At 40.0% G+C, this 13290-nt stretch overlaps 1 protein-coding gene across 2 annotated transcripts; it reads right to left on the reverse strand.

The window, feature by feature from the left end:
* Window positions 1–3964: 3964 nt before the first annotated feature.
* Window positions 3965–9895, reverse strand: LOC138802138 (gamma-crystallin-3-like). Of its 2 annotated transcripts, none has more exons than XM_069985299.1 (4): window positions 9817–9895; window positions 9421–9646; window positions 6594–6836; window positions 3965–4241 (listed from the first exon to the last, which is right to left on the reverse strand). In XM_069985299.1, the coding sequence occupies exons 2-4, from the start codon at window positions 9427–9429 to the stop codon at window positions 3966–3968; spliced, it is 528 nt and encodes a 175-aa protein (XP_069841400.1). In that variant the 5' UTR covers window positions 9430–9646; window positions 9817–9895; the 3' UTR covers window position 3965. The 2 variants fall into 2 exon arrangements, with proteins under 2 accessions (XP_069841400.1, XP_069841401.1); XM_069985300.1 differs by having other exon boundaries at window positions 9835–9857.
* Window positions 9896–13290: the final 3395 nt, after the last annotated feature.

The raw sequence follows: 13290 nt of genomic DNA on the forward strand, positions 1-13290 counted from the left end.
TCTTTTTTCTGACCAGGCTTTGTTTTTAACCTATTTGCTCATACATTCTAATTGTAGCTGGGCCAGTTTTGTCGCTCTGTGCTACTTATAAAAGACAACTCTGTGTCACGTCCAGGCCGCTTCCGTACGTGAAAGCTGATAATTGTACAGAATACCTCAGTGTTGACCTATTTGCTGTTCTAATTCTAATTATAGCAAGTATAGCAAATTCTAATTATAGGGCAAGTTTTGGCACTCTGGGCTACTTATTAAAGAAAAAAAAAATAGGGTCACCACCAGGATCTCATGCACAATTAATAGGATGCTCTCCATCAGGGTGTGGCCAGTTTGCCAGAGGGGCCAGACGTATTTTTAGTCCCTGCCCCACGGGAGTCGGGAGTGATAATTTCTGTGACTTCTGCCTTCCTTGGAAGTAGTAGCTGTTTCCAAGGCAGGTTGTCATATCGGTAGAGGCCTCTCTATTGGGTGGTTTTTTAAACTATGAAAATTTCAAATTTAATAAAATTCTATTGAAATTTTAATTTCATTTTTTTCTATTAAAAGCATCTCAAAATGGGTATATGATGTAGTGCTGTTTTCCTGTTCTGACCCCTCCTCAATCTCCAACTTCAACACATGTCATACCTGGGCCCTATTTTCAACTTGGTGGTTTGAGTGAAGATTCACCTCATTCAAGGACCTCAAACTTAATTTTTGGAGGGCTCTCTTAACTCAAAGGCCTGTAACTCAATTTTTGGAGGTATGACCTCCAGAGCCTGAAACTCAGTTTATGAGACCCTCCAAAATTTAAGTTTGAGGCCCTTGAAGTCAGCCCTCACCTCAAGGGCCTCAAACTCAATTATGCATTATTGTAGCCTCACCTTAAGGACCTCAAATCCAATTTTTGGAGGGCTCAGCTGAAGGGTCTAAAACTCAATTAATTATCAGTGTGGTCTCACCTTGAGGGTTCCAAACTAAACTTTTACATGGTTTCCATGAGACCCACACCCCTTTATGTGTAGGACGTGTCTGACCACATCATACACACACACACAGACAGTGGTGGGTGCTGTTTGATTTCCCTCCTGCTTATGAGAGGTTATGTTGTGTTTTTGATGTATTGTTGAGAGCCTGTGATTGTGGTGTAATACTGCGACTTGGACGTGTTAGATTGACCCAGACATGCTTCCCCTGTTGTCCCAGTTGCATTCCAGAGGTGTTTGCATCAATGTCTGAGGTGTCATTGTGGACTTGGTGACATCCAAGTGGTCCAATTTAGGTTTTTAAGATACCAGCATTTATCTCCCATTAAAGGGGTTATCCAGCTCTACAAAAACATAGCCACTTTTTCCCCTCTTTTGTCTCCAGATTGGGTGGGGTTTGGGGGGTTTGGAGTTCCATTGAAGTAAAAGGAGCTTAATTGCAAACCACACTTGAACTGGAGACAAGAGAGGGGGGAAAGTAGTCATGTTTTTGTAGCGCTGGATAACCCCTTTAACTTCAATGGGTTACAATATTCAGTCAAATTTTCCAGCATCACGGTCTATTCAAATCGATTTTTGAGCTTTCAAATATTTTACTACTCGCTCATCTCTAATTGTTACTTAATGATTTTAAAGATTTCCTCTCCCCAGATGCTAAATTGTCAGAAAAACCCTTTAGGAACATTATCCCATGTATGTCATGTATGTAGAATAGAGACTTAGGTTTGAAATCTGCATGTATAATGGAGTTTGCAATTGAATTATGGGGAACTCTAGGTGATGTTTTAATAGAAGGTGATTTAGACCCCCTTTCTTTCATCGGAAGTGTCTCTTTATTGTAAATTTTCTAGCAAAATTTTTAACACCAATAAAAATGTCATAATTATTACAAAGAGAATTTGGGAAAAAAATGAAAGCCCTTTGCTCAATAATTTAATATCATTTTCACTTAATACATAACTCGATAAATTAAAAATCTTTGCTATGGGTGTTTGTTGATTTTTGTGTGTAGTTTCTGTACTGAAAGTGCCCGTTCACACTGAGCAAAAGTGCTGTAAGTTAAAGCAGACACCGCGCCGCGGACACCGCTTGAAATTCTGTCTGTCCCATTGTTTCAACAGGATTTCTTGTGCTAATCCGATGCTCGACTTGTCAATTCTTTGGGTGGAGAGTGGAGGCAGAGAGTGGAGGTGCGCGAGAAATCTGTATTTAATGAGTTTGCGGCTACATCTGATGCAATGTCTGTGCAATGAAAACAGCAAAAAGAAAAAGGATACAGCAAACAATGCCTTTGCATATACTGTAGTTTTATCATTGAATACAACTGTCGGGCAAAAATACTAGAAAACTTCATTAAAAAGCACTTGCCCATTGTTTTAAGTGACCCAGTATTGAGTTCTGTTTTACCAAAAAATCTTATTAGCATCTTCAGAAAAGCAACCAAAACCAAGGATGGATTGAAAACACAGAAAGGCTATGTTTACACACTGTTGAAATTTAGTGGATGGCCATCCTCCTGGTTTTGGTCTCAATATGAAGACCAAAATACTGTGTGTGAACCCAGCCAAAAATAAGAACCTGACGTAGTAGGGATGAGCAAACCGAACCATAACGAACCAGATTCGTTACGAACTTTGCAAAAAGTTTGGTTCGTCACCAAACCGAACTTTGAGAAAGTTTGTAACAAATCTGGTTAAAATACAATACCATATAAAATCACAGACATCCATGACATCTTTAGAAAGTGATGCAAACACCTCTGGAATGCATCTGGGAAAGCAGGGAAGCAGTATTACAGGGTACGGTATTACCGGGGTTAGCGATCCCCGGCAATAATACCGCATCAAGTAATGGTTAATATTTAATTGATAAAACTAATTTTTGTTCTAAAAAAGCTATTTTACTCATTCAATAGCTTAATTAAAACGAATCAAGTGGTTTGCAATTAAATATACTGTTAGTAGAAGAATAAATATATAAATAAATGTGTAAAATAAGTAGGCTCTGTAGAAGTCGGTGGAATAGTGTGAATGTAGTTCTGATATAGTCAGACACATAATGTGGAATACAATTGATTATTTAATATATAGCTAAATTCCAGAAAAATAAAAACACAATTAAAAACATATAAACAATAAAACAACGTCTAAAATTGCTAATTTCATATATTGCAAACATTTGCCGCAAATAGAACTCACTTACATACAGTATAGGTTCATATAGTGCAACCATTTGTAGCAGATGGAACTCGTGTATATATATATATATATATATATATATAGCCAAATTGGGCTGGCTGTGCCGGGCAATATGCATCTCACATTGGAGTTATCGGCATCAGGACCCAGCATGGACCCAACGCATATCCTAGGAGGAGAGAGACATCCAGAGCCGCACTTTGCATTGTCGGCTATGTCAGTCTTGTGCGTCCGCTATTCATTGAATAGCAGACCGCACAAGACTGACAGAGCAGACAATGTAAAGTCTGGACATCTGTCAGTGCAATGACTGCTAGTTTACATTATTTTAGTTTAAGTGGACTAATTTCCCTTTAGGTGTGTCTTTTATTGAAAAGTCCATTAAATGTAATAGTAAAAACAGTGAAAGGAGGGTGATAAAAGAAAACCTGTGTGTGAACAACATCCAAAAAATGTCCACTGTCTGCAATAGACATCCGAAAATAATTGTCATGATCACTATTTTGACGTCCACGCAGACAACGTCCTTTATTTAATACATTGTGTGCATTCGATGTCCGTCATCCCATTGGCTTCAATGCATTGTATTAAAGTCAATCAAACCACAGTAATGACAGACGTCTGTTTAAATAGATAAAGCAGGCGCATTTTCTCTACTTTGGACATTGTGTGAACATAGCCTATATGTCATATACACTGCAGCAATAAAATAAATGAACATAACACACAAAAAGGTGGATTTTATAGCCTTTTTAATTTAAGTAGATCATAAATGAACCTAAATATAATTGACTTTTTTCTTAGATTAGTAGAAATAATGGACACGTCTGAATGAACCAATTCTTGGAATAGTAGCTCCCCAGTCAGTGTATCTTCTGTATGCTCCAGGCCTCAGATAATACTGACGTCCTCTATAATTGGGTTCTTCATAAAACACCCAATATCCATCTTGTACTTGACAAGAATTGATATCATGGTAATGGAATCTCTCATAGACATGTGGACAATCTTCATTGAACTCTACCATCTGTCCCCTAAAGTCTTCTTTCTCATAGACCCTGATTCGGAAGGACCCATTATGCTGTTTAAAAGTTAAATAGGTGAGTTAAATTTTCATAAATAGGAAAGGTAAATACTAATAAATTTAAACATAAGCTTTATAATGAACATTTCAATTGTGTAATAACTGAAACCTAAAACTGATGGTCATTTCAGGCTTACAGTGTAAAAATATGTCTAATGATAAGGCCTTCTTTTTGATGTTCCATCTAGAGATGTTTCCTTTATTAATGTATTTTAAATCAAAATTCGGTAATGTGACAGTCAGTGACTTGGAATCAACTTCATGCAAGTTCACATGTTCATTTCCCTACTTCATATGCTGGTCAGTTAAAATTCATGTGGTCTTTCTGCATATATTAATATTGATGTGTAGACACTTGCATATGATTAGCACTCAAGCCAGTAGTGTGTCCTCACTTACTTAGAGTTCCTTCCACAGGAGATTGAAAAGTACAAATATCCAACATTTTATTGTCAACTTTTCCTAATTTATTTTGTGATTCTTTAGTCTTTTTTTTAGTCTGTTGGAATAATCACCTTTGCAAACTTCTGTGCAGCAGTTTCATATAGGACAGTTTACTTACATATTATTACACACTGCTAGCTTTTCTGACACTTAGGCCACATTCATATGTCAGAATGTTTTCAAGGATGAAATTCATGATCTGCAAATTTTTATTCACAATCCAGAAAAAGTCATCCGTAGTGCATCCGTAGTGTGCTCTGTACTGTGCTCCATATGTCCACACCGCAATTGCGGACCACATTACAACCTGTCGTATTGTGTTGCGGATTTACAGGATGCATGAATAGCACCATAGAAATTTATGGGTTGTAAAGGATTCAGTATTTTCTACTCAGCAAATACTGATGAAAAATACTGACGTGAATAAGGCCTGAACTTGTTGATTTGCAAGTGATCAGTAACAAATTATATACATAGTTACATAGTTAATAAGGTTGAAAAAAGACAAAAGTCCATCAAGTTTAGTACTCAGTAAGCAGTTATAAAATGGACTCACGGTTGTATGGATTAGTTTAAACTGCATTCGACACGATTGGATACTGTTTTGATGTAATAATACGGTATGTGTATTGCAGGTATTAAAATACCATAGATCATTGCACCGCAGTATTAGGTTAGCAGTTATGTAGTAGTAGTGCTAGTGCCACTACCTTTTTGGTAATTACTTTTTACTATCCAGCAGTTGAATTTGAATCAAACATGATGGTTTATTCAAGCAGAATCTCCTGAAACTAAACTCTGGATAGTCACACATCTCTAGTTTTCAGAGAAGAACCAAGTAGCCACAATACACATTAGATAATTTGCCAGTCCCACCAAAAGAGGTGGGTTTGGCCAACTTTTATCAAATGTGTATGGGCCTCAAACTGCTACAAAAACTGTGGGGAAAATTATCGTACAGTATATGGGGGGAATAATGTTAAATTTTAGAAGTTCAGATAATTCCCCACACATCAATACCAAATATATTAACCTTCTCTCTTAGAAAAGGGTAGTGATTTGAATTTTTTTGGGGGGGAAGTTTAGTTTGTTTTTTATATTTTAAATTCATTTATTTGTTTTTTGTTTTGTACCTTTTTTTTACACTTGTTAGTCTCCATAAGTGAGTTTTATAAACAATCATTTATTTGCTTATCTGCCAATGGCTGTAAGGGTCCTATTAGACAAATCAATTTTTGATTTCTCTGATTAATGATTACGGTATGGGAGTTAAAAATTAAAAAACACCTGACAGTTCCTTTGTGGTTTAATATTATGGTTGTGCCCCTAGTTCACTGATAGCTCCTCACCCAAGTGATATGCACCTTTTGAAGCAAGCCTAGCCCTGGCCTGGCTATGCCCAAGTACATAACCCAGGTGAGGAGATATCAGTGCACTTGGGGCGCCAGGCCCACCTCCTGTTCACCAAACAACTTCATTAGCATATATATAGAAAATGGACCAGTTCTCGTGAACCAGGTGATGTGTGAAAAATGGACAGCACTATCAAAATCTGCCCTGTCATGTGAGATTATTTGGTTTTTGTTCGTGCTGGCACTTTCACTTTAAAAAACTGGATAATTGCAAAGGAAGCCCTGATCTGTAAAACACCAGGAGCTGCAGAGGACTTCTTCTACAATATTAGAACTGTGATTGCTCTGAAAAGTCACAGCATTCAGAATGAATAGAACACAAATGTAGGAGAACAGCCTTACCCTTTTGTATGCATCCTCTGATTGGGACAGCAAATTATGGTTAGCTGTCTTTGGGAAAATTTTTAGATTTTAGAGTTTACCCTCCAAAATTGGACTAGTTATATCAGCAGCATATTTCCAAATACATAACAATGAAATTCACAAAAGTTACCTGAGGGCTCAGACGACAAGATCTAATGGAGTCATTATAACCCAACCAATGGCTGAAGTCAGGATACTCTCCTCTATGGAGATAGTACTGGTGTCCTCTGTAATTGGCATGTTCATACAAGATCCAGTTTCCACTATCCACACGGATAGAGTTGCAGCGTCTGAAGTATGAGGACAAGTCGGGATAATCTGAGTTACACTCATAAGAGCGTCCCTGGAAATATTTGTCCTCATAGAAGATAATCTAAGAGTAGAATTAATATGAAATATGAAGTAGATTTAACAATCTCTTTCTCTTTTACTCATTTTGTTTGAAAAAAAATAAAAATCTTATGGTAAAAGGTTTTTTTTTTTTTTTTTTTTTTTTACCGCTAAAGGCCATGTTCACACATTGTATAAACATCGGCTGTTGTTTGACCCGGTCGGGACAAACAATCATCGATGTCTGAGATGTTCATCCTGCCGATACAGGATGAACATCACTTTATTTTAATTGGAATGCGGGCACATTCGGGTGTGCCCGCACTCCAATTAGCCAAAGACAACCATATAAAGTATATCTAGGAGCCGTATTTTACACTGTGGGCACCCTGAATAGCGGCCGCACAAAATAGACCTGTCAATTGTTTTGTGCAGCCGCAAGGAACTCCAGCCGTAGTGTATACAGTGTGTGTACACCACGGCCAGTGTTCTTATACACTTCAGTACAATCAAGTAGTTTTACGTAACAATGGCAGTTGTTGCAAGCTGCAAAAACGGCCATTGTTTTACTTACATAAACAGCGCCTGAACAAGGCCTAAAACAGCATCACAGTTTCACATTTCAAGAGTCCCTGTGGTGCGGTCCTCTTTTAAAACCCATTTCCCGCAATTGGTGTTGCTGTCATCTTGTGCACCGGCCCGCTCTATGCACTGGAGGTTGGCCTGGCATCCCCATCACCCTCCCTTCGGTGATGTGCCTCCATTCCAATCCCCCCCTCAGGGAAGGGGATATCGCCGGGCCTACCTCAAGTGTACACTGTACACTAAAGTGTATGCAAATTCAAGCACTGTTGTGTGTGCAAATAGCTTAAAGGGTAACACTGCACACAAGGCACTGAAGATGAAGGTAATTTTCTTACTCTCTGCAACGCTTCTGTGTGATTAGGAGTTTAATTGCCATGGTAATTAGGTGCTTGGCCTGGCCACTCTGCCACAGCAGACCCCCTCTGCTGATAATCATTAGAAGGGGCCGGCTGGCCGGGGTAGGATCAGTGCACTGGGGGTGGTAGTCCTGCCTCCAGTGCACCAACTTTTAATAACATGGATACTGCAACAAGGATAAATCCTTATCCTCAGTGCCCCGTGCACAATAGGCTATACAAAGAAGTTTTCCGGCACTCAACCGATCTTCTGCACACAAATTTATTTATATTCAATACAGAACACTATACAGGACGCGTTTCAGCTCTCTTTGCCTTTCTTAACTAGTCCAATACATGTAATCACGCTATCTATTTTATACCATTAGACGGCATAGTACGTGCAATAGTCGCGCTTCCTCCTCCGTCACCACACTGGGCGAGGATTAGCTTCATGCTGGCCATGCCGTCTGATGGTATAAGATAAATAGCGTGATTACATGTATTAGACTAGTTGAGGAAGGCACAGAGAGCCGAAACGCGTCCTGTATAGTGTGCTGTATTCACCGTGTATATTTGAATATAAATAAATTCGTGTGCAGAAGATCGGGTGAGTGGCGGAAAACTTCTTTGTATAGACTGTATCCTGTCCGGGCATCCCTAGCCCAGAGTGCCGTCCAACCATGCTCCATACCGTGCCCAATAGGGAAATATCAGCTGATATCCCTTTAAAGACAATCTATCAGCAGATCTGATTCTTCTAGGGCAGGGAATGGGGAGTGCAGTAATACCTTTATTTTGAAGGTCTGCTGTGTCATTAAAGGGGTTGGCCGCTTTATAGTAAAATTGCTCAGTGTACAGTATTAGTAAGTGTACTCATTTTAGCTCTGATTTTAGCTCTGAGGTAAAAAGGGAGCTGCTGTTAGTAATACTGTATACTGAATAATATTACTATAAAGTGGCCAACCCCTTTAATGATAAATCATTTTTCTTTATATGTAAAGGAAGTGTAGAGGACCATTATGACTATTCAAAAGGAGGCTACAACATCACTCCCAGTGCATTTAAACACCAAATTACCTTATTTACATATGGAGTAAGATTTATCATCAAATTGATCTCATTGATGGACAGTGTCACCTAAGCGGGGCTTTATGGCAGTTAGGCCCGATCTCCCTGCTGGGGAGAAGGTCCAACTGCTTTTAAGTCTCGCCTAAGTGACGCTATCCACCAATAAAATGAAGCAATATTAAAGCAGAAAGAAGACACAGATAAGTTTTATATGCAGCATCTGTGCAGCATCTAAGCTTGTGGATTGTGCAGAGATAGAGTAAGGGGGGTCTCACACATAGAGTAAGGGGGTTACAATATCACTTTAATGGCGCAGAGTTACTTCTACATAAAGTTGTGTCCACACTCCGCATCCCTTGGCCTATTAAAATCTATCTGCAGGTTAGATCCGTCAAACCTACTGATTCCCTTTAGAGCTACTTCACATTTTGTTAAAGTTGGGTCCACATATAGTACATGGCATTTAGTTTGTTGCCATTTGTGGAGTTTTTTCTTTTTCTTACGAATTCCAATATCATAAAAAATATACTGTACAAAACCCTATTTAAAACCAACATGGTTAAAAAAAACACTATAAAACATTAAATATGTTTTGTTTTGTTTTTAAACAGGAAAAACACAACAGCAAATAGTTACCTTTCCCATGGTTGTATGGTATTCACAGATAAATTAAAAGTGATCTGTTTGAAGCCAATATATACCATTCCATGACTCTTGCACATCATTCAGAATGCTGAGAAAATGTATATGTATAGCTATTGTACTAATTGTTCAGCTGATGAATGTTCAGAGTTTCTAAAAGCTTCACCTTTCTGTCTAGAGTAGCTACAGCAAAAATCTTTTGTTTGTATCTGTATAGTCTCTGTTGTAGAAACAAAACTCATTCAGTTCAGCAGTGTAAATCTATTACGCACAAGCATCATAGGCATATTCTATACAGCATCATATGTGTTATGTACAATGTAACATATATAACATACTAGAAAATGTACCCGGCGCTGCCCGGGTATAAAGTGTCAGTGTCCTGTATACCTGCAGGGTCGTATTTACCATTAGGCACCCATGGTCTGGTGTGTAGGGTAGCACCTTGCAGAGGGGCAGTACCCTCCTGTTCAGACTTGCCAGAAAATCTGGTGTCTTTTCGAGGGGGGTATGGCGGTATTGGTCTGGTATAGCGGTGTTTTCCAGTCACAGTATGGCGGTATTGGTCAGGTCTGGTATGGCAGTGTTATTCAGTCACAGTGTGTCGGTATTGGTCATGTCTGGTATGGCGGTGTTATCCAGTCACAGTATGGCGGTATTGGTCAGGTCTGGTGTGGCTGTGTTATCCAGTCACAGTATGGCGGTATTGGTCAGGTCTGGTATGGCAGTGTTATTCAGTAAAGTGTGTCGGTATTGGTCATGTCTGGTATGGCGGTGTTATCCAGTCACAGTATGGCTGTATTGGTCAGGTCTGGTGTGGCGGTGTTCTCCAGTCACAGTATGGCGGTATTGGTCAGGTCTGGTACAGTGGTGTTATCCAGTCACAGTATGGCGGTATTGGTCAGATGTGGTATGGCAGTGTTATCCAGTCACAGTTTGGCGGTATTGGTCAGGTGTGGTATGACAGTGTTATCCAGCACAGTATGGCGGTATTGGTCAGGTCTGGTGTGGCAGTGTTACCCAGTCACAGTATGGCGGTATTGGTCAGGTCTGGTATGGCAGTGTTATCCAGTCACAGTGTGGCGGTATTTGTCAGGTCTGGTATGGCAGTGTTCTCTAGTCACAGTGTGGCGGTATTGGTCAGGTCTGGTATGGCAGTGTTATCCAGTCACAGTATGGCGGTATTGGTCAGGTCTGGTATGGAGGTGTTACCCAGTCACAGTGTGGCAATATTGGTCAGGTGTGTTATGACAGTGTTATCCAGCACAGTATGGCGGTATTGGTAAGGTCTGGTATGGCAGTGTTATCCAGTCACAGTGTGGCGGTATTGGTCAGGTCTGGTATGGCAGTGTTATCCTGTCACAGTGTGGCGGTATTGGTCAGGTCTGGTATGGAGGTGTTACCCAGTCACAGTGTGGCGGTATTGGTCAGGTCTGGTATGGCAGTGTTATCCAGTCACAGTATGGCGGTATTGGTCAGGTCTGGTGTGGCGGTGTTACCCAGTCACAGTTTGGTACACCTGTCCTGTAGTGCCCTGTATATACATGTACTGTATAGATGGAGTAGGGGGTCCTGTATACATGTACAGTATAGAGGGAGTAGGGGGTCCTGTATATACATGTACTGTATAGATGGAGTAGGGCAGGCATGTCCAAAGTCCGGCCGGAGGGCCATTTGCGGCCCGCGTTCCGAACTTTTATGGCCCCCCAGGTAATCAGCTTGCTATTATCTGCCTGTGTTATAAAGCATATAGCATGTAGCATGTAAAATGGTCGGCCCTCGCACATGTTCACTTCATCAAATTTGGCACTCTTCGAAAAAAGTTTGGACATGCCTGGAGTAGGGGGTTCTGTATATATATGTACTGTATAGATGGAGTAGGGGTTTCTGTATATATATGTACTGTATACATGGAGTAGGGGGTCCTGTATATATATGTACTGTATAGATGGAGTAGGGGGCCCTGTATATATATGTACTGTATAGATGGAGTAGGGGGCCCTGTATATACATGTACTGTATAGTTGGCGTAGGGGGTCCTGTATATACATGTACTGTATAGATGGAGTAGGGGGTCCTGTATATACATGTACTGTATAGATGGAGTAGGAGGTCCTGTATATACATGTACTGTATAGATGGAGTAGGGGGTCCTGTATATACATGTACTGTATAGATGGAGTAGGGGACCCTGTATATATGTACTGTATACATGGAGTAGGGGGTCCTGTATATATATGTACTGTATAGATGGAGTAGGGGGCCCTGTATATACATGTACTGTATAGATGGAGTAGGGGGCCCTGTATATACATGTACTGTATAGATGGAGTAGGGGGTCCTGTATATACATGTACTGTATAGATGGAGTAGGGGGTCCTGTATACACATGTACTGTATAGATGGAGTAGGGGGTCCTGTATATACATGTACTGTATAGATGGAGTAGGGGGTCCTGTATATACATGTACTGTATAGATGGAGTAGGGGGTCCTGTATATACATGTACTGTACAGATGGAGTAGGGGGTCTACCAGTTATTACTGTGGATGTTGTGAGGCAGCTGCCCTAGCAACCATTGCTCCCTGTGAAAATGAAAGCAGTAATCCTATTGGTTGCTAAGGCTCCAACTGCCGTGTCTGCTGCAGCTAATTATATCACCTGTGTTTGCAGTGAGGAGATTTTCCCATTCATCTCTATGGGGCGCCTCTCTTTCCCCTCCCCCTCCCCTCCTGTACATCTTTCGGGGACAGGACCTTCGCAATAACCTTCCCGGGCACCCAATGTATCTGTGTGCCAAATTTGGGGTCCAACGGTTCAGGCGTTTGGAAGACAGACAGACAGACAGGACAGACAGACAGACAGACTTTGATTTTTATGATATAGATAATGTTTTGTACTGTAGCATGCTATATTTTAATTCACTTTTCTGTGCTATTACCGCATCCTTAAATCACAGTTGCAATCTGGTTTTAAACTCTTCACAACAGGTAAAAAAAACAGGTAAAAAAAAAGGTGTTGTCACAAAGAAAACAAAGGATGGAGGTTTATCAAACATGGTGTAATGTGAAACTGGCTAATTTGCTCCTAGCAACTAGTTTCAACTTTTCATTCCTTACAGATTCTTTGGAAAATGAAAGGTGGAATCTGATTGGTTGCCAGGGGGCAACTGAGCCAGTTTCACTTTACACCATGTTTGATAAATCTTCCCCATAATCTGTTGCCCTTGGTAATGGCCGGCCGGGCATCCACTTTCTTGAGACACTCATGCTCTGTTCAATCCCAGACACATGATCTGTCTGATTAGTACTGGCAGTTGGTTTTCACTTCACATGCAGAAATGGGGGTTGTGGCAAAGTGCCTACACTGTTGCATAGCAACAACAAGGTTACAGTTCAGAGAGAAAACCAGGAAAAAAAATCAGATGCATAGGGAAGAAAAATGGTACAGGGATGTAAGTTTCTTTACTAAAAAAACACATTTTTGCACACACACACACACACACACACACACACACACACACACATATATATATATATACACAGTGTTGCCTTGGATTATGAGCATAATTCTTTCCAGGACCATGCTTGTAATCCAAATCATTTTTAAACCAAAGCAATTTTTCCCAAAGGGAGTCATTGAAATGCAGAAAATTAGTTATTTTTTTTTATTCTGAATAACATGTAAAACTAATGAAACAAACATTTAAAAAAAGCTGAATATGTAATATTGTGTTACTGTATAGTATAGCAATCAGCATGTGGAGTATAATGTATAGTAAGTTTGTAGATACAGGATAGGGCTCGGTTCACACGTTGTAAGAGTGCGGCTGTATTTGCGGCTGTAATTGTGCGGCGGTATTTT

The sequence above is a fragment of the Dendropsophus ebraccatus genome, chromosome 9 (genome assembly GCF_027789765.1).
Source record: "Dendropsophus ebraccatus isolate aDenEbr1 chromosome 9, aDenEbr1.pat, whole genome shotgun sequence".
Classification (NCBI taxonomy): domain Eukaryota; kingdom Metazoa; phylum Chordata; class Amphibia; order Anura; family Hylidae; genus Dendropsophus; species Dendropsophus ebraccatus.

Coding starts and splice junctions, on each gene's coding strand:
- LOC138802138 (XM_069985299.1), bottom strand. Junction 4,242..6,593: donor CTTGTCGTCTGAGCCCTCAG/GTAACTTTTGTG, acceptor ACTTTTAAACAG/CATAATGGGTCCTTCCGAAT.